A 22015-nucleotide genomic window follows, 5' to 3' on the forward strand; every position below is an offset into this window, starting at 1 on the left:
GTAGTGTTTACTTGTGAAAGTCTGAGCACAGCAGAGGCACTTATTAACAGGCTTGACTTTTCCAGGCGTTACTTTCACCAGTCTCCCCAGGGTGTGTGTGTGTGGGTGTGGGTGTGGGTGTGGGTGTGGGTGTGTGTGTGTGGGGGTGTGTGTGTGTGTGTGTGTGTGTGTGTGTGTGTGTGTGTGTGTGTGTGTGTGTGTGTGTGTGTGTGTGTGTGTGTGTGTGTGTGTGTGTGTGTGTGTGTGTGTGTGTGTGTGTGTGTGTGTGTGTGTGTGTGTGTGTGTGTGTGTGTGTGTGTGTGTGTGTGTGTGTGTGTGTGTGTGTGTGGCCTCTCCTCAGTTGGCTGCTGATGACAGTTGGCTCTGTATGTGGGGATGATGACAGGTCTTGTAGCCTGGTGGTAAGTCAGTGTTTTGGTAATAATCAGTGGCCTCTGTGGCTCACACATTCCAGTCAGTCAGGGCAGTGCACAGGGAGAAACACCCACACACACACACACACACACACACACACACACACACACACACACACACACACACACACACACACACACACACACACACACACACGCACACACACACACACTCACGGAGCACTGACTCAAGCTTGAGTGACTGACTGGCTGGGAAATGACAGCGTATCTGTCCTGGGTTATACAGCATGCTGGCTAGCACAAAGTCAACAGGCAAGTCAGCACTTGCAACAAACAAAATATTATGATATTTGTCTCTCAGAATACAGATTTAGAATTCACTCTATGGTTATAGTGAATGTTTATCAGCAATACCATTTTCTGATGTTGCCGTATGTTTTCACAGTGTCATTTCAGAATACTCATGCAATAACCAACGGATAGATATAATATTGTTTGGACCCAAGACATGGTGAAGTCTCTATAAAATCCCTCTAACATTACAAGTCAATTGATACTAGAGAAATATATGACTGTTGGGGGAAAAAGACTTGGCTTCATATATTGTATGAAAAATTACGTTTCCATGGCACCAGACAATTACAGGTGGAGAGAATCCAATATGTTCAGATTCACTCTGGTCCAATCTCTCCCGGGTAATACAGTCCCAACTCCCACAGGGTTGCTGCTGATAGGGATTGTATAACTTTCCACTGGAACGGTGGACAAGACATTACATCTCTCACAGGCAGAAATATGGTCCCATTGTATTACTGTCTTTCTGCTGACTGTTGTGGAACACATCTTAATAGTGTCAGCCATTGCATGTTTTCTACTTTCGTTATTCTGTATCTCTCTCACAATACGCTATACTGGTATTCCAGGTTAAGTCAACATACTGTCGGTTCTTAACAAAAAACATCAGCACACCCTCCCCCAAAATAGTTATGAGGCTGTGAGGCATACGGTGTGTGTGCGTGCATGCTCTAAAAACGAATCCCCTGCTTCACGCTGCTCTGAGGGCTTACACCAGATGCCCAGGCATGGTCCTCTCAAATCAATGGGATATGGGCAGGTCATCCACACGCCATATGCATGGCCTCAACCTGGCACCGAAAGAGAACAAAGCCACAGTGATAAATATCCAGCCCAATGCCAGGAGAAAGGCACATTGCCCACCGTTCTGGTACATAAAGCCTGGCAGAATACATTATTACATTACTAAGTGGACTATAGGGGGAGTTCTAAAGGATGCCATTGCCATTGACTACATGCTCTGGAATGATATACATTACAGAGCTGCGTACAAATATTACCTGCTGCGTAAAAATATTACCTGCTGCGTACAAACATTACCTGCTGCGTACAAACGTTACCTGCTGCGTACAAACATTACCTGCTGCGTACAAACGTTACCTGCTGCGTACAAACATTACCTGCTGCGTACAAACATTACCTGCTGCGTACAAACGTTACCTGCTGCGTACAAACATTACCTGCTGCGTACAAACGTTACCTGCTGCGTACAAACATTACCTGCTGCGTACAAACGTTACCTGCTGCGTACAAACGTTACCTGCTGCGTACAAACGTTACCTGCTGCGTACAAACGTTACCTGCTGCGTACAAACGTTACCTGCTGCGTACAAACGTTACCTGCTCCATACAAACCAACATCTATTGATTTGAAAGAAAAAGCAGTTACAAATAATAATCTATGCTCTCTCTCAAACTGCACACTGAAATCCCCCCCAAATCCATAAGGATCCTGTGTGATATGAGTGACGAGACACTATTGAAATGCTGCCATCATTGCCATGAAATCCTGTGGCTTTAAGAGGCTGAGCAGCTATAGCTATGACCCTGACTTTGACATTGACTGCTTCCCCACCTCCCTCCCCCCCCGTCAGCTTGTTGTCGAACATTAACCCCCTAAATAAAATTAGCAAGACTGTAAATCGCTCAAGCACATTACCTCCATGTCTGCTCCTGTCTGTCTGCCACACACACGCACACGCACACGCACACGCACACGCACACGCACACGCACACGCACACACACACACACACACACACACACACACACACACACACACACACACACACACACACACACACACACACAAACTGCTCTCTGTATGTGGGGAGGCAGAGATAATGAATAGCCCTCCTCTACCCCCTCCTGGTCACTGTAATTAAGCCATAACCAAAGGTGACGATAATATGATTTAACACTGTGTGTGTGTGTGTGTGTGTGTGTGTGTGCATGTGCGTGCGTGCGTGCGTGCGTGTGTGTCAGGCAGCTATAAAGAGATAGACCGAGCCCATTAAAAGTGAGAATAATATGATTCAACACCATGCAACCACAGACTGAGGACACCATTAAACTGCCATTATAGACCCCGTCTACCCAGGTGCTGTGGCAGGAGCAGGACCCACAGCTCAGGGCTCAGACATGCTGCTTGGTAGACCCAGGCTCTGTTCCAATATCCACATTTACATACCACTTAGAATGAAGGGTTGTGTTGAACATGCATTCTGATATAAGTAGTAATACTGATCCAGGATCCAGAGATTAGGGCTCAATGACAGCGTGTCAGACCCAGGCCACATGCCATGTCTTTCTGGGGAAGGGATGGATTCCTAGACATATAATTACTAGAAGGGCCAAAGCCACTCACATCACGGATATTTCACTGGTCCATTCTAACAACTCAAATTCTTTGGTTAGGGTTCACCAGAACACAGACAGCAGGTGTTGTTCTTTCCACACCACTCGGTGTCCCAGCCCACTGTTTCCCTAAAAGAGGAACCATCTCTCTCTCTAACCCACAGTTTCCCTAAAAGAGGAACCATCTCTCTTTAACCCACTGTTTCCCTAAAAGAGGAACTCTCTCTCTCTCTCACCCACTGCGTTCTCAGTAATGCCACACTCAGCTCAGCCGTCTCTCTTCTTTGAGTACAGGGCTAGGACAGCACTACTGTAAGCTATTCTTGGAAGCAATATTTGCATTTCAAATTCACTGGTGGTTGCTTTGTTTGCATGTTCTAAAAAATTAAGTTGACTTCTTAATACATTTTGAGTATGTGACACAACAAAACTTGATTGATTGTCATTCAGATGACAAAAACTGCAATGATACGATTAACATGTCAAGTATAACCACACTTACATACCACTTAGAATGAATCATTGTATTGAAAACCTTGTCAAAATAATTAGGGTTAAACACCAATGATATCATTGATGAAAGTGTCATGTATAAACGTTGTCAAAACCCTGTCACTAGGCTTATAAAACATGGGTGATATAATGAACAGCTACTGCTGGCCACACCGGTAATTATTTCTCCTTTCTGACAGCTGATTTGTTTATGAAACTATCACTGCTTTATCAGTCTACTTCAGGCTATGACAGGCTATGACAGGCTATGACAGGCTATGACAGGCTATGACAGGCTATGACAATCTACAGCAGGGACGGGCAACCGCATTCCCTTTTGTAGGCCCATGGATCCATTTCCAAAAAACGGGCCACCGAATACACAAGCTGCAATACACAAGGTGGTTATGTTTCAGCAGTTCTTCTCCTGTTGTGTCAGTCGCTGACAGTCACTTAATTAGCAACAAACAAAGTTGATTCAATTAGTCTACTCAGCGACCTAAACGTGTAGTAATCACGTGCCCAGGGGCCCTGACCCCCAGGGGGCCCCATTGATTTCACTCAGATATCATATTAACATGGAATATGTCATGGCAAAATGGATAGAATTGCAGGAAAATAACTTTCAAACGTATTTTCTTCTCTCCATCGTCAGGACGGGGGCCAATAAAATGTTTTGCCCGCGAGGTCCTTAGGCCCACTAAAAGGCCCTGGCCACTGGTATAATGGATTTAGTTAAGAGGGTTAAGTAGTTTAACTGCAGAAATGGACTGATTGCACAAATCAGTTGACTGCATGTGTGGGTACGCTCAGTCAATACAATACAGAATGGAATAAAGATCAGTCATGGATCAGTCAATACAATACAGAATGGAATAAAGATCAGTCATGGATCAGTCAATACAATACAGAATGGAATAAAGATCAGTCATAGATCAGTCAATGCAATACAGAACAATAACCTCTTGGATCTCGATTCTGTTTTCTTCACAAAAGAAATTGGGGATGATACACCAAAATGAAAGAAGCGAGGGAGAGAAAGGATGAGTGTTCTGTGTTTCCTTCATGGGTCAGTACACAACATCCTCTACACATTCCTCTCTGGTGGATCGATTGGAGTTGGTCACGCATTCCCCCACAGACCAGCTGAGGGCTGTCTTACAGCTGTGGCCCTGAGGGCATCCCAAATAGCACCCTATTCCCTGCATGGTGCACTACTTTTGACCAGAGCCCTATTGCCCCTGGTCAAAAGTAGTGTACGATGTAGGGAATAGGGTGCCATTTGGGACGCAAACCTTTTTTTCCCAGGACTCCCTTGACTCCCTTTTCCTTTGTGTACTCTCTGGTCTCTAGTTAAGGCCATCCCGACTGCAGTGGGGGGAGGGGGTCAAAGTCCACAGTGTGTGTGTGTGTGTGTGTGTGTGTGTGTGTGTGTGTGTGTGTGTGTGTGTGTGTCTCACTCAAAGAGCCACTGAGCTCTGAGAAGAATGTCAAGGGTCATGTCATCAAAGTAACTACAAGTACCCAAACAAAGACTCCAGAGTCTGTATCCCATATGGAACACTATTCCCTAAATAGTGCACTACTTTTGATCAGGGCTCATAGGGCTCTGCTCAAAATTAGTGCACTATGTAGTGGGGTTGGAACCTAAGCGATTTCCCATCACACCTCCAGGCCGTGTAAGGGCTATTTGACCAAGAAGGAGAGTGATGGAGCGCTGCATCAGATGACCTGGCCTCCACAATCCCCCGACCTCAACCCAATTGAGATGGTTTGGGATGAGTCAGACCGCAGAGTGAAGGAAAAGCAGCCAACAAGTGCTCAGCATATGTGGGAACTCCAGGTGAAGCTGGTTGAGAGAATGCCAAGCGTGTGCAAAGCTGTCATCAAAATACATTTTGATTTGTTTAACACTTTTTTGGTTACTACATGATTCCATATGTTTTATTTCATAGTTATTTCATAGTTTACAATGTAGAAAATAGTACAATTAAAGAAAAACCCTTGAATGAGTAGGTGTGTCCAAACTTTTGAATGGTAGCGTATACTTTTGTAACTAGAAATAACATTATTAACCGTTATCAAGATGAGAAAATAACGGATCTGTTCCGGAACACACTAGAGATCAGTTTCGTTCCCGGTTCTGTTTCTGTCCTTCAAAAAAAAATGTATGTTCCCTGAACTGGTTCCAACCACTGTTATGTAGGGAATAGTGTGCCATTTGGGACGAACCCAGTCACTGCATAAGTCAATGACTCACCAGCTGTGCAACACCAAAATATTTCCACTGAGTGCCACTTCAAACTACAAAGGGCTGTTGTTATGATGTTGTAGAAAGACATACTGATAGCCAGGAGAGAGAAGTGGATCCCGACGCTACAGGTCCGAATAATTAAGAGACTACTGACACGTTGTCTATTATGTCTAACAAAACAATAATTGTATCAAAATAAAATGGGGGGATTTTTGCAGTGAAGGAAGATTGTGCTTTTCCAGCAGAGCAGATTTGATTGAATTTGTGGTGTCTTCATAATCCACAGAGACCCACAAAACAATGACGAGAGTGAACGTCGCTAACACAGTAGATCCGTCTCAGAAAATAACAACAGTTCCCTTATTGTGTTAGATGTGTTTACTGTGCTGTGACTGCAAGTGACTGCAAGTGTTCCCAAACGCCTTACATTTTTGGCACGTGTGACTATAATTGGTTCTGTCACAATATCACCCTATTGTCACGTTCATCACGAGGTGCCCTTGAATTAAGGTCTTTGTGGTGAATAATAAGTCTGGATTTTCTCTGGCTTGCGTAAGATAAAAAGTAGCTACATTTCTTTGTCTTACCTGCAGCGACCTCAAACAGGAATTTTCCCCCCTCGTCACCATAGCTTGGATGCTCAGTGACTCTGTTTCCAGGTAACAGAATGGTACCCTAGAGAGAACAAGGAAGTCAGAGGAAAGTCAGAGATAGTGTTTCAACACGCAACAAATAAACACTGCTGTTTAAGAATTAACCCAATACCTACTGTGTTAATTCAGTCGATTCATTTCGAATAACTCCTTCAACACCCATCAAGCTCATTACAATTATTTTGGGTTGATTGCTGATGATGTCAACACATCCTCAGGCCAGTAGATATCACTACTGTAATGATCCACAGAGATATCACTACTGTCATGATCCATAGAGACATCACTACTGTAAGGATCCATAGAGATATCACTACTGTAATGATCCATAGAGATATCACTACTGTAATGATCCATAGAGACATCACTACTGTAATGATCCATTGAGATATCACTACTGTAAGGATCCATAGAGATATCACTACTGAAATGATCCATAGAGATATCACTACTGTAATGATCCACAGAGACATCACTACTGTAATGATCCATTGAGATATCACTACTGTAATTATCCATAGAGATATCACTACTGTAATGATCCACAGAGATATCACTACTGTAATGATCCATAGAGATATCACTACTGAAATGATCCATAGAGATATCACTACTGAAATGATCCATAGAGATATCACTACTGTAATGATCCATAGAGATATCACTACTGAAATGATCCATAGAGATATCACTACTGTAATGATCCATAGAGATATCACTACTGTAATGATCCATAGAGATATCACTACTGAAATGATCCATAGAGATATCACTACTGTAAGGATCCATAGAGATATCACTACTGAAATGATCCATAGAGATATCACTACTATAATGATCCATAGAGATATCACTACTGAAATGATCCATAGAGATATCACTACTATAATGATCCATAGAGATAACACTACTGAAATGATCCATAGAGATATCACTACTGTAATGATCCATAGAGATATCACTAATGTAGTGATCGATAGAGATACTATATATGCAGGCAGTGCAATCTACAGTAGTTGAGTCATGTTTGTGCAAACTGCAAACCAGGCAACTTTACAAACGATCTGCCCTGGTGTGAGAGCAGCAGTTCTGGACTCAGCATGACTTAAGAATAATGATCATTAAAAAAATATGCCTGTATCAATAGACTGTAAAGAAATGCTTCAGGGATGCTTAAATTAATAATGTATTACGGTGTGTGTGTGTGTTTGTGTGAGAGAGATTGTGTGTGTGTGTATGCACACTGCCTGGCCTCCAGGACATCTACAGCACCCTGTGTCACAGGAAGGCCAAGAAGATCATCAAGGACCTCAGCCACCTGAGCCACGGCCTGTTCACCCCACTACCATCTAGGAGGAGGAGACAGTGCAGGTGCATCAAAGCTGGGACCGAGAAACTGAAAGCAGCTTCTATCTCAAGGCCATCAGACTGTTAAACAGTCACCACTAGCTGGCCTCCGCCAGCTAGTGTTGTGAGAAGGGGGTATACAGAAGGTAGCCCTATTTGGTAAAATACCAAGTCCATATTATGGCAAGAACAGCTCAAATAAGCAAAGAGAAACAACAGTCCATCATTACTTTAAGACATGAAGGTCAGTCAATACTGAACATTTCAAGAACTTTTAAAGTTTATTCAAGTGCAGTCGCAAAAACCATCAAGCGCTATGATGAAACTGGCTCTCATGAGGACCGCCACAGGAATGGAAGACCCAGAGTTACCTCTGCTGCAGAGGATAAGTTCATTAGAGTTACCAGCCTGTTGAGAGTGGACTGTGTGAATCAGGCCTTCATGGTTGAATTGCTGCAAAGAAACCACTACTAAAAGACACAAATAAGATGAAGAACCCTGCTTGGGCCAAGAAACACGAGCAATGGACATTAGACTGGTGGAAATGTGTCCTTTGGTCTGGAGTCCAAATTTGAGATTTTTGGTTCCAACCGCTGTGTTTTTGTGAGAAGCAGTGTGGGTGAACAGATGATCTCTCAATGTGTAGTTCCCACCGTAAAGCATGGAGGAGGAGGTGTTATGGTGTGGGGGTGCTTTGCTGGTGACACTGTCTGTGATTTATTTAGAATTCAAGGCACACTTAACCAGCATGGCTACCACAGCATTCTGCAGCGATACGCCATCCCATCTGGTTTGGGCTTAGTGGGACTTTCATTTGTTTTTCAACAGGACAATGACCCAACACACCTCCAGGCTGTGTAAGGGCTATTTTACCTAGAAGGAGAGTGATGGAGCGCTGCATCAGATGACCTGGCCTCCACAATTACATTTACATTTTAGTCATTTAGCAGACGCTCTTATCCAGAGCGACTTACAGTTAGTGAATACATTTTTTTTTTTTATACTGGCCCCCCGTGGGAATCGAACCCACAACCCTGGCATTGCAAACGCCATGCTCTATCAACTGAGCTACATCCCTGCCGGCCATTCCCTCCCCTACCCTGGACGACGCTGGGCCAATTTTGCACCGCCCATGAGTCTCCCGGTCGCGGCCGGCTGCGACAGAGCCTGGATTCGAACCAGGATCTATAGTGGCACAGTTAGCACTGCGATGCAGTGCCTTAGACCACTGCGCCACTCAGGAGACGTTTTTGGTTCCAACCACTGACCTCAATCCCCTGACCTCAACCCAATCGAGATGGTTTGGGATGAGTCGGACCGCAGAGTGAAGAAAAAGCAGCCAACAAGTGCTCAGCATATGTGGGAACTCCTTCAAGACTGTTGGAAAAGCATTCCAGGTGAAGCTGGTTGAGAGAATGCCAAGAGTATGCAAAGCTGTCATCAAGGCAAAGGGTGGCTATTTGAAGAATCTCAAATATAAAATATATTTAGATTTTTGGTTACTACATGATTCCATATGTGTTATTTCATAGTTTTGATATCTTCACTATTATTCTACAATGTAGAAAATAGTAAAAATAGAGAAAAACCCTTGAATGAGTAGGTGTGTCCAAACTTTTGACTGGTACTGTATATACTGGCTCATCCTATATACAGTTGAAGTCGGAAGTTTACATACACTTAGGTTGGAGTCATTAAAACTCATTTTTCAAGCACTCCACACATTTCTTGTTAACAAACTATAGTTTTGGCAAGTCGGTTAGGACATCTACTTTCTGCATGCCACAAGTAATTTTTCCAACAATTGTTTACAGACAGATTATTTAACTTATAATTCACTGTATCACAATTCCAGTGGGTCAGAGGTTGACTGTGCCTTTAAACAGCTTGGAAAATTCCAGAAAATGATGTCATGGCTTTAGAAGGTTCTGATAGGCTAATTGACATAATTTGAGTCAATTGGAGGAGTACCTATGGATGTATTTCAAGGCCTACCTTCAAACTCAGTGCTTCTTTGCTTGACATCATGGGAAAATCAAAATAAATCAGCCAAGACAGAACATTTTTTTAAGACCTCCACAAGTCTGGTTCATTCTTGGAAGCCAAACGCCTGAAGGTACCACGTTCATCTGTACAAACAATAGTACGCAAGTATAAACACCATGGGACCATGCAGCCGTCATACCGCTCAGGAAAGAGACGCGTTCTTTCTCCTAGAGATGAACGTACTTTGGTGCGAAAAGTGCAAATCAATGCCAGAACAACAGCAAAGGACCTTGTGAAGATGCTGGAGGAAACAGGTACAAAAGTATCTATATCCACAGTAAAACGAGTCCTATATCGACATAACCTGAAAGGCCACTCAGCAAGGAAGAAGCCACTGCTCCAAAACCACCATAAAAAAGCCAGACTACGGTTTGCAACTGCACATGGGGACAAAGATCGTACTTTTTGGAGAAATGTCCTCTGGTCTGATGAAACAAAAATAGAACTGTTTGGCCATAATGACCATTGTTATAGCGAGGGAAAAAAGTATTTGATCCCCTGCTGATTTTGTACGTTTGCCCACTGACAAAGACATGATCAGTCTACAATTTTAATGGTAGGTTTATTTGAACAGTGAGAGACAGAATAACAACAAAAAATCCAGAAAAATGCATGTCAAAACCGTTATAAATTGATTTGCATTTTAATGAGGGAAATAAGTATTTGACCCCTCTGCAAAATATGACTTAGTATTTGGTGGCAAAACCCTTGTTGGCAATCACAGAGGTCAGACGTTTCTTGTAGTTGGCCACCAGGTTTGCACACATCTCAGGAGGGATTTTGTCCCACTCCTCTTTGCAGATCTTCTCCAAGTCATTAAGGTTTCAAGCCTGACGATTGGCAACTCGAACCTTCAGCTCCCTCCACAGATTTTCTATGGGATTAAGGTCTGGAGACTAGCTAGGCCACTCCAGGACCTTAATGTGCTTCTTCTTGAGCCACTCCTTTGTTGCCTTGGCCGTGTGTTTTGGGTCATTGTGATGCTGGAATACCCATCCATGACCCATTTTCAATGCCCTGGCTGAGGGAAGGAGGTTCTCACTCAAGATTTGACGGTACATGGCCCCGTCCATCGGCCCTTTGATGCGGTGAAGTTGTCCTGTCCCCTTAGCAGAAAAACACCCCCAAAGCATAATGTTTCCACTTCCATGTTTGACAGTGGGGATGGTGTTCTTGGGGTGATAGGCAGCATTCCTCCTCCTCCAAACACGGCGAGTTGAGATGATGCCAAAGAGCTCGATTTTGGTCTCATCTGACCACAACACTTTTACCCAGTTCTCCTCTGAATCATTCAGATGTTCATTGGCAAACTTCAGACGGGCCTGTATATGTGCTTTCTTGAGCAGGGGGACCTTGCGGGTGCTGCAGGATTTCAGTCCTTCACGGCGTAGTGTGTTACCAATTGTTTTCTTGGTGACTATGGTCCCAGCTGCCTTGAGATCATTGACAATATCCTCCCATGTAGTTCTGGGCTGATTCCTCACCGTTCTCATGATCATTGCAACTCCACAAGGTGAAATCTTGCATGGAGCCCCAGGCCGAGGGAGATTGACAGTTCTTTTGTGTTTCTTCCATTTGCGAGTAATCGCACCAACTGTTGTCACCTTCTCACCAAGCTGCTTGGCGATGGTCTTGTAGCCCATTCCAGCCTTGTGTAGGTCTACAATCTTGTCCCTGACATCCTTGGAGAGCTTTTTGGTCTTGGCCATGGTGGAGAGTTTGGAATCTGATTGATAGATTTTTTCTGTGGACAGGTGTCTTTTATACATGTAACAAGATGAGATTAGGAGCACTTCCTTTAAGAGTGTGGTCCTAATCTCAGCTCGTTACCTGTATAAAAGACACCTGGGAGGCAGAAATCTTTCTGATTGAGAGGGGGTCAAATATTTATTTCCCTCATTAAAATGCAAATCAATTTATAACATTTTTTGACATGCGTTTTTCTAGATTTTGTTGTTGTTATTCTGTCTCTCACTGTTCAAATAAACCTACCATTACAATTATAGACTGATCATTTCTTTGTCAGTGGGCAAACGTACAAAATCAGCAGGGGATCAAATACTTTTTTCCCTCACTGTAGATTTTTTGTATCGTATTGCGATAATGTAATTAAAGATGCATTTTCCTGTTTTTAGTTGATTTAGTTTACCCAGAAAATGCATCAAGAAAATGTGTCTTGTTTTAAGATATTCTGACTTGTTTCAAGCTTTTCTTTAGGTTAAAGTAAGCAAAATTATCTGCCAGTACACTAAGAAAATGTACGTTGGTAAGACGTAAAATCAATGCTGTCAAGGCGTCAGTGTAATGCGGTAGGCGAAGTCAGGCGCAGGACACAGAGCTAATCAAAAGCGTACTTTACTCGTAGGTAAATGTATGAACAAAACCTCCACGCAGGGAGGAAACAAACCCACACACTAACGACAACCAAAACATGAACAAACATGCACAACACACAATGTTTGACAGAGGGTTAAATAGGGAAGACATAACTACATGATGGGAAACAGGTATGATCAATAAAGACAAAACAAGTCGAACATAGACACATGGATCGGTAGTAGCTAGTACTCCGGTGACGACGAACGCCGAAGCCTGCCCGAGCAAGGAGGAGGGGCAGCCTCGGCTGAATTCGTGACAGTACCCCCCCCCCCCTGACGCGCAGCTCTAGCCGTGCGCCGACCCCGGCCCCAGGAGGACGCAGAGCAGGGTGAGTCGGATGACTACAGTGGAAATCCCTCAACATGGAGGGATCGAGGATGTCCCTCCTAGGGACCCAGCACCGTTCCTCCGGACCGTACCCCTCCACGAGATACTGCAAGCCCCCCACCCGACGCCTCGAATCCAAGATGGACTGGACTGAGTATGCCGGTGCCCCCTCGATGTCCAGTGGGGGAGGAGGAACCTCCCGTACCTCAGACTCCTGGAGTGGACCAGCTACTACCGGCCTGAGGAGAGACACATGGAACGAGGGGTTAATACGGTAATTAAGAGGAAGCTGTAACCTACAACAAATCTCGTTCAATCTCCTCAGGACTTTAAATGGCCCCACAAACCGCCGACCCAGCTTCCGGCAGGGCAGGCGAAGTGGCAGGTTTCGGGTCGAGAGCCAGACCCGGCCTCACTGCGGTGGCGGTAGCCGATCGGCGCTCGCCTTTTGTCGCCTGATGGCCCGCTGCAGGTGTACATGAGCAGTGTTCCAGGTCTCTTCCGAGCGCCGAAACCACTCATCCACTGCAGGAGCCTCGATCTGGCTCTGATGCCACGGTACCAGGACCGGCTGATAACCTAACACACACTGGAAAGGAGTAAGGTTAGTAGAGGAGTGGCGGAGTGAGTTTTGGGCCATCTCTGTCCAGGGGATATAACCTGACCACTCCCCCTGCCGGTCCTGGCAATATGACCGCAGAAACCTACCCACATCCTGGTTGACTCTTTCCACCTGCCCATTACTCTCGGGGTGAAAACCTGAGGTCAGGCTGATCGAGACCCCCAGATGTTCCATGGACGCCCTCCACCTTGAGGTGAACTGGGGACCCCGATCCGACACAATATCCTCAGGTACCCCGTAGTGCCGGAAGACGTGTGTAAATAGGGCCTCAGCAGTTTGTAGGGCTGTAGGGAGACCTGGCATAGGAATGAGACGGCAGGACTTAGAAAACCGATCCACAACGACCAGGATCGTGGTGTTCCCTTGTGAGGGGGGAAGGTCCGTAACAAAATTCACCGATAGGTGGGACCACGGCCGTTGTGGAACGGGTAGGGGTTGTAACTTCCCTCTGGGCAGGTGTCTAGGTGCCTTACACTGGGCGCACACCGAGCAGGAGGAAACATAAACCCTCACGTCCTTGGCTAAAGTGGGCCACCAGTACTTCCCACTAAGACAGTGCACTATCCGACCGATGCCAGGATGACCAGAGAAGGGTGACGTGTGAGCACAATCGATCGCGAACCTTGAGCGGCACGTATATATGACCCTCTGGACACTTGGGGGGGAGTGGGCTCAGTACGTAACGCCCGCTCGATGTCCGTGTCAACCTCCCACAGCACCGGTGCCACCAGACACGGCGCCGGAAGTATGGGAGTGGGCTCAGTGGACCTCTCCTCTGTGTCATACAGTCGGGACAGGGCGTCTGCCTTAGCGTTCTGAGAACCTGGTCTGTAAGTAAGCGTAAACACAAAACGAGTGAAGAACATGGCCCATCTTGCCTGGCAAGGGTTCAACCTCCTCGCCGCCCGGATGTACTCCAGATTGCGATGGTCAGTCAAAATGAGAAAAGGGTGTTTAGCCCCTTCAAGCCAATGCCTCCACACTTTCAGAGCTTTAACCACAGCTAACAGCTCCCGGTCCCCCACATCATAGAAGAAAGAAAGCACAGGGGCAGAGTTTTGGTGGCGTACCCGAGCGCTGAGACAGTACAGCTCTTATCCCAGCCTCGGACGCGTCCACCTCAACCTGGAATGCCAAGGAGGGATCCGGATGAGCCAGCACTGGAGGCGAAGTAAACAGGTCCTTCAGATGACCAAAAGCCCTGTCTGCCTCAGCTGACCACTGTAGACGCACCGGTCCTCCCTTCAGCAAGGAGGTAATGGGGGCCGCTACCTGACCAAAGCCCCGGATAAACCTCCGGTAGTAGTTGGCAAACCCCAAGAATCGCTGCACCTCTTTCACCGTGGTTGGAGTCGGCTAATTACGCATGGCCGAAATGCGGTCAATCTCCATCTCCACACCTGACACGGACAGGCGGTGTCCTAGGAAGGAGATGGACTCTTGGAAGAACAGACATTTCTCCGCCTTCACATACAGGTCATGCTCCAACAGTCGACCAAGCACCTGACACACCAGGGACACATGCTCGGCCCGTGTAGCGAAATATATGAGAATGTCATCTATATACACCACTACACCCTGTCCGTGCAGGTCCCTGAAAATCTCAACAAAGGATTGGAAGACTGATGGAGCATTCATCAAACCGTATGGCATGACGAGGTACTCATAGTGACCAGAGGTGGTACTGAATGCTGTCTTCCACTCATCTCCCTACCAGGTTGTACGTGCTCCTGAGATCCAATTTCGTGAAGAAGCGCGCCCCGTGCAATGACTCCGTCATACTAGCAATCAGAGGTAGTGGATAGCTGCATTTTACAGTGATCTGATTAAGACCACGGTAGTCAATGCATGAGCGTAAGCCACCATCCTTCTTCTTCACAAAAAAGAAACTCGATGACACTGGGGAAGTGGAAGGCCAAATGTATCCTTGCCTCAGAAATTCTGTGATATATGTTTCCATAGCCGCCATCTCTTCCTGTGACAGAGGATACACATGACTCCGGGGAAGCGCAGCGCCTACCTGGAGGTTTATCGCACACTCCCCCTGTCGATGGGGTGGTAATTGAGTCACCTTCTTTTTACAGAAGGCGAGAGCCAAATCGGCATATTCAGGCGGAATGTGCATGGTGGAAACCTGGTTTGGACTTTCCACCGTAGTTGCCCCATACGGAAACACCTACACACCTCCCCGAGCACTGACTAGACCATCCCTTGGGCGGACACGCTCTCGTATCCCGAGGGAGCCGGGTGGATGGTTGCCAGGTAGAGCTCTACCTGGAGCAGAAAACCCTGACACCCGGCAGCTGTACCGTCATATGCCCTCGGGAGCGAGAGCCGAATCCCACTGGACACAGATGGTGAAGAGGTAGACAGCGGTGTTGGTGGTGGTGTGATTGGAGGAGGTATAGGGATACCTCCTCTCTCCCATCGCCCCATGGTATTAACCACTCGTTCCATAGCGGTGCCGAGAGCCTGGATCATGGCCGCTTGTTGTTGGACGCGTTCCTCCATCGATCCGGCTGGCATTGCTGTACCTGCTGACTCCATATTATGGTGCGTGTTTCTGTCAAGGCGTCAGTGTAATGCGGTAGGCGAAGTCAGGCGCAGGACACAGAGCTAATCAAAAGCGTACTTTACTCGTAGGTAAATGTATGAACAAAACCTCCACGCAGGGAGGAAACAAACCCACACACTAACGACAACCAAAACATGAAAAAACACACACAACACACAGTGTGAGACAGAGGGTTAAATTGGGAAGACATAACTACATGATGGGAAACAGGTGTGACCAATAAAGACAAAACAAGTCGAACATAGACACATGAATCGGTAGTAGCTAGTACTCCGCTGACGGTACGAACGCCGAAGCCTGCCCGAGCAAGGAGGAGGGGAGCCTCGGCTGAATTCGTGACAAATGCATTCTAACGGTAGATAAGAAAAACAAAATGCAGTGTGGAGGGAGGGAGGGAGGGAGGGAGGACTGGAGGGAGGGAGGGAGGGATGGAGGGAGGGAGGGAGGGAGGGAGGGGGGAGGGAAGGAGGGAGGGAGGGAGGGAGGGAGGGAGGGAGGGAGGGAGGGAGGGAGGGAGGGAGGACTGGAGGGATGGAGGGAGGGATGGAGGGAGGGAGGGAGGGAGGGAGGGAGGGAGGGATGGAGGAAGGGAGGGAGGGAGGAGACTCAGTGTCTTTTACTCACTCTGACTCATAATAACATCACCAGACTGTTCATGTTGTGAGCTGCCTTGTGTTATTACAGACAGTACATTATATGAGTGAACCTTACAAAACCAACGTTGTAAATAACTCCTAAATGAACCTGCCAGTGCCTGAGGGTTTCTAATGAAAAGCAAATGCCACTTTATTAACTGATATAAATAACACCGTCTGGAGTGCCCACCATTAGTGTTTTAATATATTAATGTTTTAATATATTAATGTTTTAATGTTTCAATGTTTCAATGTTTCAATGCTTCAATGTTTTAATGTTTTAATGTTTTAATGTTTTAATGTTTTGATGTTTCAATGTTTTAATGTTTTAATGTTTCCATGTTTCAATGTTTTATTGTTTCAATGTTTCAATGTTTCAATGTTTCAATGTTTTAATGTTTTAATGTTTCAATGTTTTAATGTTTCAATGTTTCAATATTTTGGTGGCATGCGTCTGTGTTAAAGCCCTATAAACATTTACAAGATCTGAGAGCTGAGAGTTTCCTGTGTGTGCGTGCTCGTTCATGTTTATGTGTGTGTGTGTGTGTGTGCTTGCGTGTGTGTTACACCACTTTCCTGCTGAGATAAGACCCTTTAATGAAGCATGACCGTTACATCCAGGAAACGGAAACCTCTCTACCTCTTTACCTGAAGGCCCATATGAACAGCATTAATGGGACTCATAAAAATGGCATGGAGGAGGGAGAACTTTGTGTTTGATGTGGTCATTCAACAGGATCTGCCTCGCATCAACATCTAAGCTTCGCCCCAAATGGCACCCTATTCACGGCCCATCAAAAGTAGTGTCCTATATAATGTAATAGTGTGCCATTTTGGACTCAACCCCTGACCTAGCGAGACAGACGGAAACACAAACCAACCAACCACTTCTCAAATAACGGCAGTCTTTCATTTACAGACAGCATCTCTCTCTGTAGCCCCCTGGCACTTAGGAAAAACGTGTAATGACATGCAGCAAAAGGCTCCATGTATAAACCCTTCCCTCCCTGGTCCTTAGTCATTAGTTAGCCACCTTCCGGAGACACTTGAAACCCTACCTCTTTAAGGAATACCTGGAATAGTATAAAGTAATCCTTCTTCCCCCACCCCCCATTAAAAAAAAAAGGTGGTTGTCCCACTGGCTATCATAAGTTGAATGCACCAATTTGTAAGTCGCTCTGGATAAGAGCGTCTGCTAAATGATGTAAATGTAAATGGAGTTACTGCATTTTTTCCATCACAACAAGCTCTGCCTGTATGTGAGATTATATACAGCTTCAGAGCACAACAACAATACCCAGAGGATGACTTCAACCTATAAAAAGCTGTGGCTTAACACATACACCCTAGTGACTGTCTGCTGAGGTATTAGCGCTGCTCAGAGACAACAGTGTGTGCACGCTGCTCTGAGACTGTACCGTAGTGTAGGCCCTATGCTGCCTGTAAAACCACACATCACTGCTGCTGCTGTCATTCCCCTTACGCCTCTCAGACACACTTTCCATAATGACACCCCTGGCCACTTCTATGCTGTTTGCTGCAACAACGTACCACTGTATACCGGCCCTGTGCAACAACATACAGCCTCAGACTCAACAGCGATTACCCAGCCCAAACCAGTCCCAGGACTCCCTGGTATACAGTGGTAATTGTTACTAAGCAGACTATTCTGGTTAAATACATTAAAATGAATAAAGCTCAGATCGGCTAAGCACAGTAACAACGCCCTTATAACACAGTAAAGACACAGTGTAGGCGCAGTTATAACACGGTAATAACACAGTAAAGACACAGTGTAGGCACAGTTATAACACGGTAATAACACAGTAAAGACACAGTGTAGGCACAGTTATAACACGGTAATAACACAGTAAAGACACAGTGTAGGCACAGTTATAACACGGTAATAACACAGTAAAGACACAGTGTAGGCGCAGTTATAACACGGTAATAACACAGTAAAGACACAGTGTAGGCACAGTTATAACACGGTAATAACACAGTAAAGACATAGTGTAGGCACAGTTATAACACGGTAATAACACAGTAAAGACACAGTGTAGGCACAGTTATAACACGGTAATAACACAGTAAAGACACAGTGTAGGCGCAGTTATAACACGGTAATAACACAGTAAAGACACAGTGTAGGCGCAGTTATAACACGGTATAACACAGTAAAGACACAGTGTAGGCGCAGTTATAACACGGTAATAACACAGTAAAGACACAGTGTAGGCGCAGTTATAACACGGTAATAACACAGTAAAGACACAGTGTAGGCACAGTTATAACACGGTAATAACACAGTAAAGACACAGTGTAGGCACAGTTATAACACGGTAATAACACAGTAAAGACACAGTGTAGGCACAGTTATAACACGGTAATAACACAGTAAAGACACAGTGTAGGCGCAGTTATAACACGGTAATCACACAGTAAAGACACAGTGTAGGCGCAGTTATAACACGGTAATAACACAGTAAAGACACAGTGTAGGCACAGTTATAACACGGTAATAACACAGTAAAGACACAGTGTAGGCACAGTTATAACACGGTAATAACACAGTAAAGACACAGTGTAGGCGCAGTTATAACACGGTAATAACACAGTAAAGACACAGTGTAGGCGCAGTTATAACACGGTAATCACACAGTAAAGACACAGTGTAGGCACAGTTATAACACGGTAATAACACAGTAAAGACACAGTGTAGGCGCAGTTATAACACGGTAATAACACAGTAAAGACACAGTGTAGGCACAGTTATAACACGGTAATAACACAGTAAAGACACAGTGTAGGCGCAGTTATAACACGGTAATAACACAGTAAAGACACAGTGTAGGCGCAGTTATAACACGGTAATTACACAGTAAAGACACAGTGTAGGCGCAGTTATAACACGGTAATAACACAGTAAAGACACAGTGTAGGCGCAGTTATAACACGGTAATAACACAGTAAAGACACAGTGTAGGCGCAGTTATAACACGGTAATAACACTGTAAAGACACAGTGTAGGCACAGTTATAACACGGTAATAACACAGTAAAGACACAGTGTAGGCGCAGTTATAACACGGTAATAACACAGTAAAGACACAGTGTAGGCGCAGTTATAACACGGTAATAACACAGTAAAGACACAGTGTAGGCGCAGTTATAACACGGTAATAACACAGTAAAGACACAGTGTAGGCGCAGTTATAACACGGTAATAACACAGTAAAGACACAGTGTAGGCGCAGTTATAACACGGTAATAACACAGTAAAGACACAGTGTAGGCACAGTTATAACACGGTAATAACACAGTAAAGACACAGTGTAGGCACAGTTATAACACGGTAATAACACAGTAAAGACACAGTGTAGGCGCAGTTATAACACGGTAATAACACAGTAAAGACACAGTGTAGGCACAGTTATAACACGGTAATAACACAGTAAAGACACAGTGTAGGCGCAGTTATAACACGGTAATAACACAGTAAAGACACAGTGTAGGCGCAGTTATAACACGGTAATAACACAGTAAAGACACAGTGTAGGCGCAGTTATAACACGGTAATAACACAGTAAAGACACAGTGTAGGCGCAGTTATAACACGGTTATCACACTACCCGCAGCCGTGTTGCTGGGGGCTGTTACTGGGGGCTGTTACTGGGGGCTGTTGCTGGGGGCTGTTGCTGGGGGCTGTTGCTTGGATTTGTTGCTATGGGCAAGCTACAGTTCAGATCTCAGCGTGACGTTGCTCCTCTCTGCCCCCTGCAGCCTGGGTTATTTTCTTATTCTCATTATACAGGCATACTACGACAGACCAGGCCAAGTGGATCATTATTTTTTCAAATGGTGAGGAAACATAAATATGTACAAAATGGAAAACTTCCAAAGGCATGCCCAAACTAAAGACTCAAAAACAAACAAAAGGCCTCATGGCCACCAAACAAACCCAGCCGCCTCACGGCTCTGCCAGCTGGTACACTGACGGACCATCACCATGATTGGCAGAACCTTTCTCCTTATCAACCAGGCTCACCTTAAATGACATCACCTGATGTGCTTATCAAGGATTCCTTCTAGCACAGCATTTGGACACGGTTGGTGCTGCCACCTGGGGAATGGAGTGTGGAAGTGTATCCTGGTAGTGTGTTTCCTAACCCCCCCATATCATAACACTAGCATATGGGAAGATTTCCCAGACATAGTCCCTGGGGCTACAATGGGATGAGAAGAGACTGTGGAAATACTGGAATACTGCTGAACAGGAAATGTGATATCACGCACATAGGTCAAGACGGCTATCGACATGGTGCATGGTCTCCGGTAGCATAAGATTAGCACAATGCCCTATATAGGTTTCCCCTGGTGGTAGGGTTAGGGGAACATAATAAAGGAAAATATATAGATTTATATATGTATGTATTTACAAAAAATATATATGGGGGATTGGAAATGATGCAGACAATTACATTGATGGAAGCTACAATCTATCTTCAATATTAAAGCTGATCTACCCCCCAAAACTTTGGGGGAATAAAAAATGAATAATTGGGTATAAGATAAGGAAAGAGGAGTATAAATTGGGTATAAGACAAGGAAAGAGGAGAGGCTAGATTATGTGGGACTCCCCCTGAAGATAACAGATTTCCTGATATGTTTGTTTATTGAAGAGTATTTTTGAGTAACTGAATGAATGACTAAATTGACTGACTGACTGACTGAATGAAATAAGGACCATGCAGTCTATTGTTGAGGATGAACTAATGCATTTCCAATTGCAAACAGCTGAATGTGAATGGCCCACAACCCCTGTGAAGTCAATTAGGCCCACAACCCCTGTGATGTCAATTAGGCCCACAACCCCTGTGAAGTCAATTAGGCCCACAACCCCTGCGAAGTCAATTAGGCCCACAACCCCTGTGAAGTCAATTAGGCCCACAACCCCTGTGAAGTCAATTAGGCCCACAACCCCTGTGAAGTCAATTAGGCCCACTGTCCTGGTGGAGTCAATTCAGGCCCACAGCCCCGATAGAGTCAATTCAGGCCCACAGCCCCGATAGAGTCAATCAGGCCCACTGCCCCGATAGAGTCAATTAGGCCCACTGCCCCGATAGAGTCAATCAGGCCAACCCACCGCTGAGCCATCGCTGAGCAGCACAGGCCCATAATGAGTGCATTAACCTGGACCAACGTTTGTTCACTATTCCCTTTCATTTAATCATTACTGAGCTTCTGTCCTACTGCCCTGGACTTGACTTTTGGACAGAAAGCAGGCTTCACCTGGACTCAACAGAAAGCAGGCTACACCTGGACTTAACAGAAAGCAGGCTACACTTGGACTTAACAGAAAGCAGGCTTCACCTGGACTTAACAGAAAGCAGGCTTCACCTGGACTCAACAAAAAGCAGGCTACACCTGGACTTAACAGAAAGCAGGCTACACTTGGACTTAACAGAAAGCAGGCTTCACCTGGACTTAACAGAAAGCAGGCTACACCTGGACTTAACAGAAAGCAGGCTACACCTGGACTCAACAGAAATCAGGCTACACCTGGACTTCACAGAAAGCAGGCTACACCTGGACTCAACAG

General features: G+C 45.3%; 1 protein-coding gene across 2 annotated transcripts in view; it reads right to left on the reverse strand.

The window, feature by feature from the left end:
- The window catches only part of arhgap24 (Rho GTPase activating protein 24), a 189274-nt gene that overhangs the window by 102764 nt on the left and 64495 nt on the right, over window positions 1-22015 (reverse strand). For both annotated transcript variants that reach the window (XM_041885351.2, XM_041885352.2), the window contains exon 3: window positions 6418-6505. In XM_041885351.2, the coding sequence (XP_041741285.2) occupies window positions 6418-6505 (88 nt within the window). The remainder of the gene's footprint in view (window positions 1-6417; window positions 6506-22015) is intronic.

This window comes from Coregonus clupeaformis, chromosome 9, assembly GCF_020615455.1.
Source record: "Coregonus clupeaformis isolate EN_2021a chromosome 9, ASM2061545v1, whole genome shotgun sequence".
Classification (NCBI taxonomy): domain Eukaryota; kingdom Metazoa; phylum Chordata; class Actinopteri; order Salmoniformes; family Salmonidae; genus Coregonus; species Coregonus clupeaformis.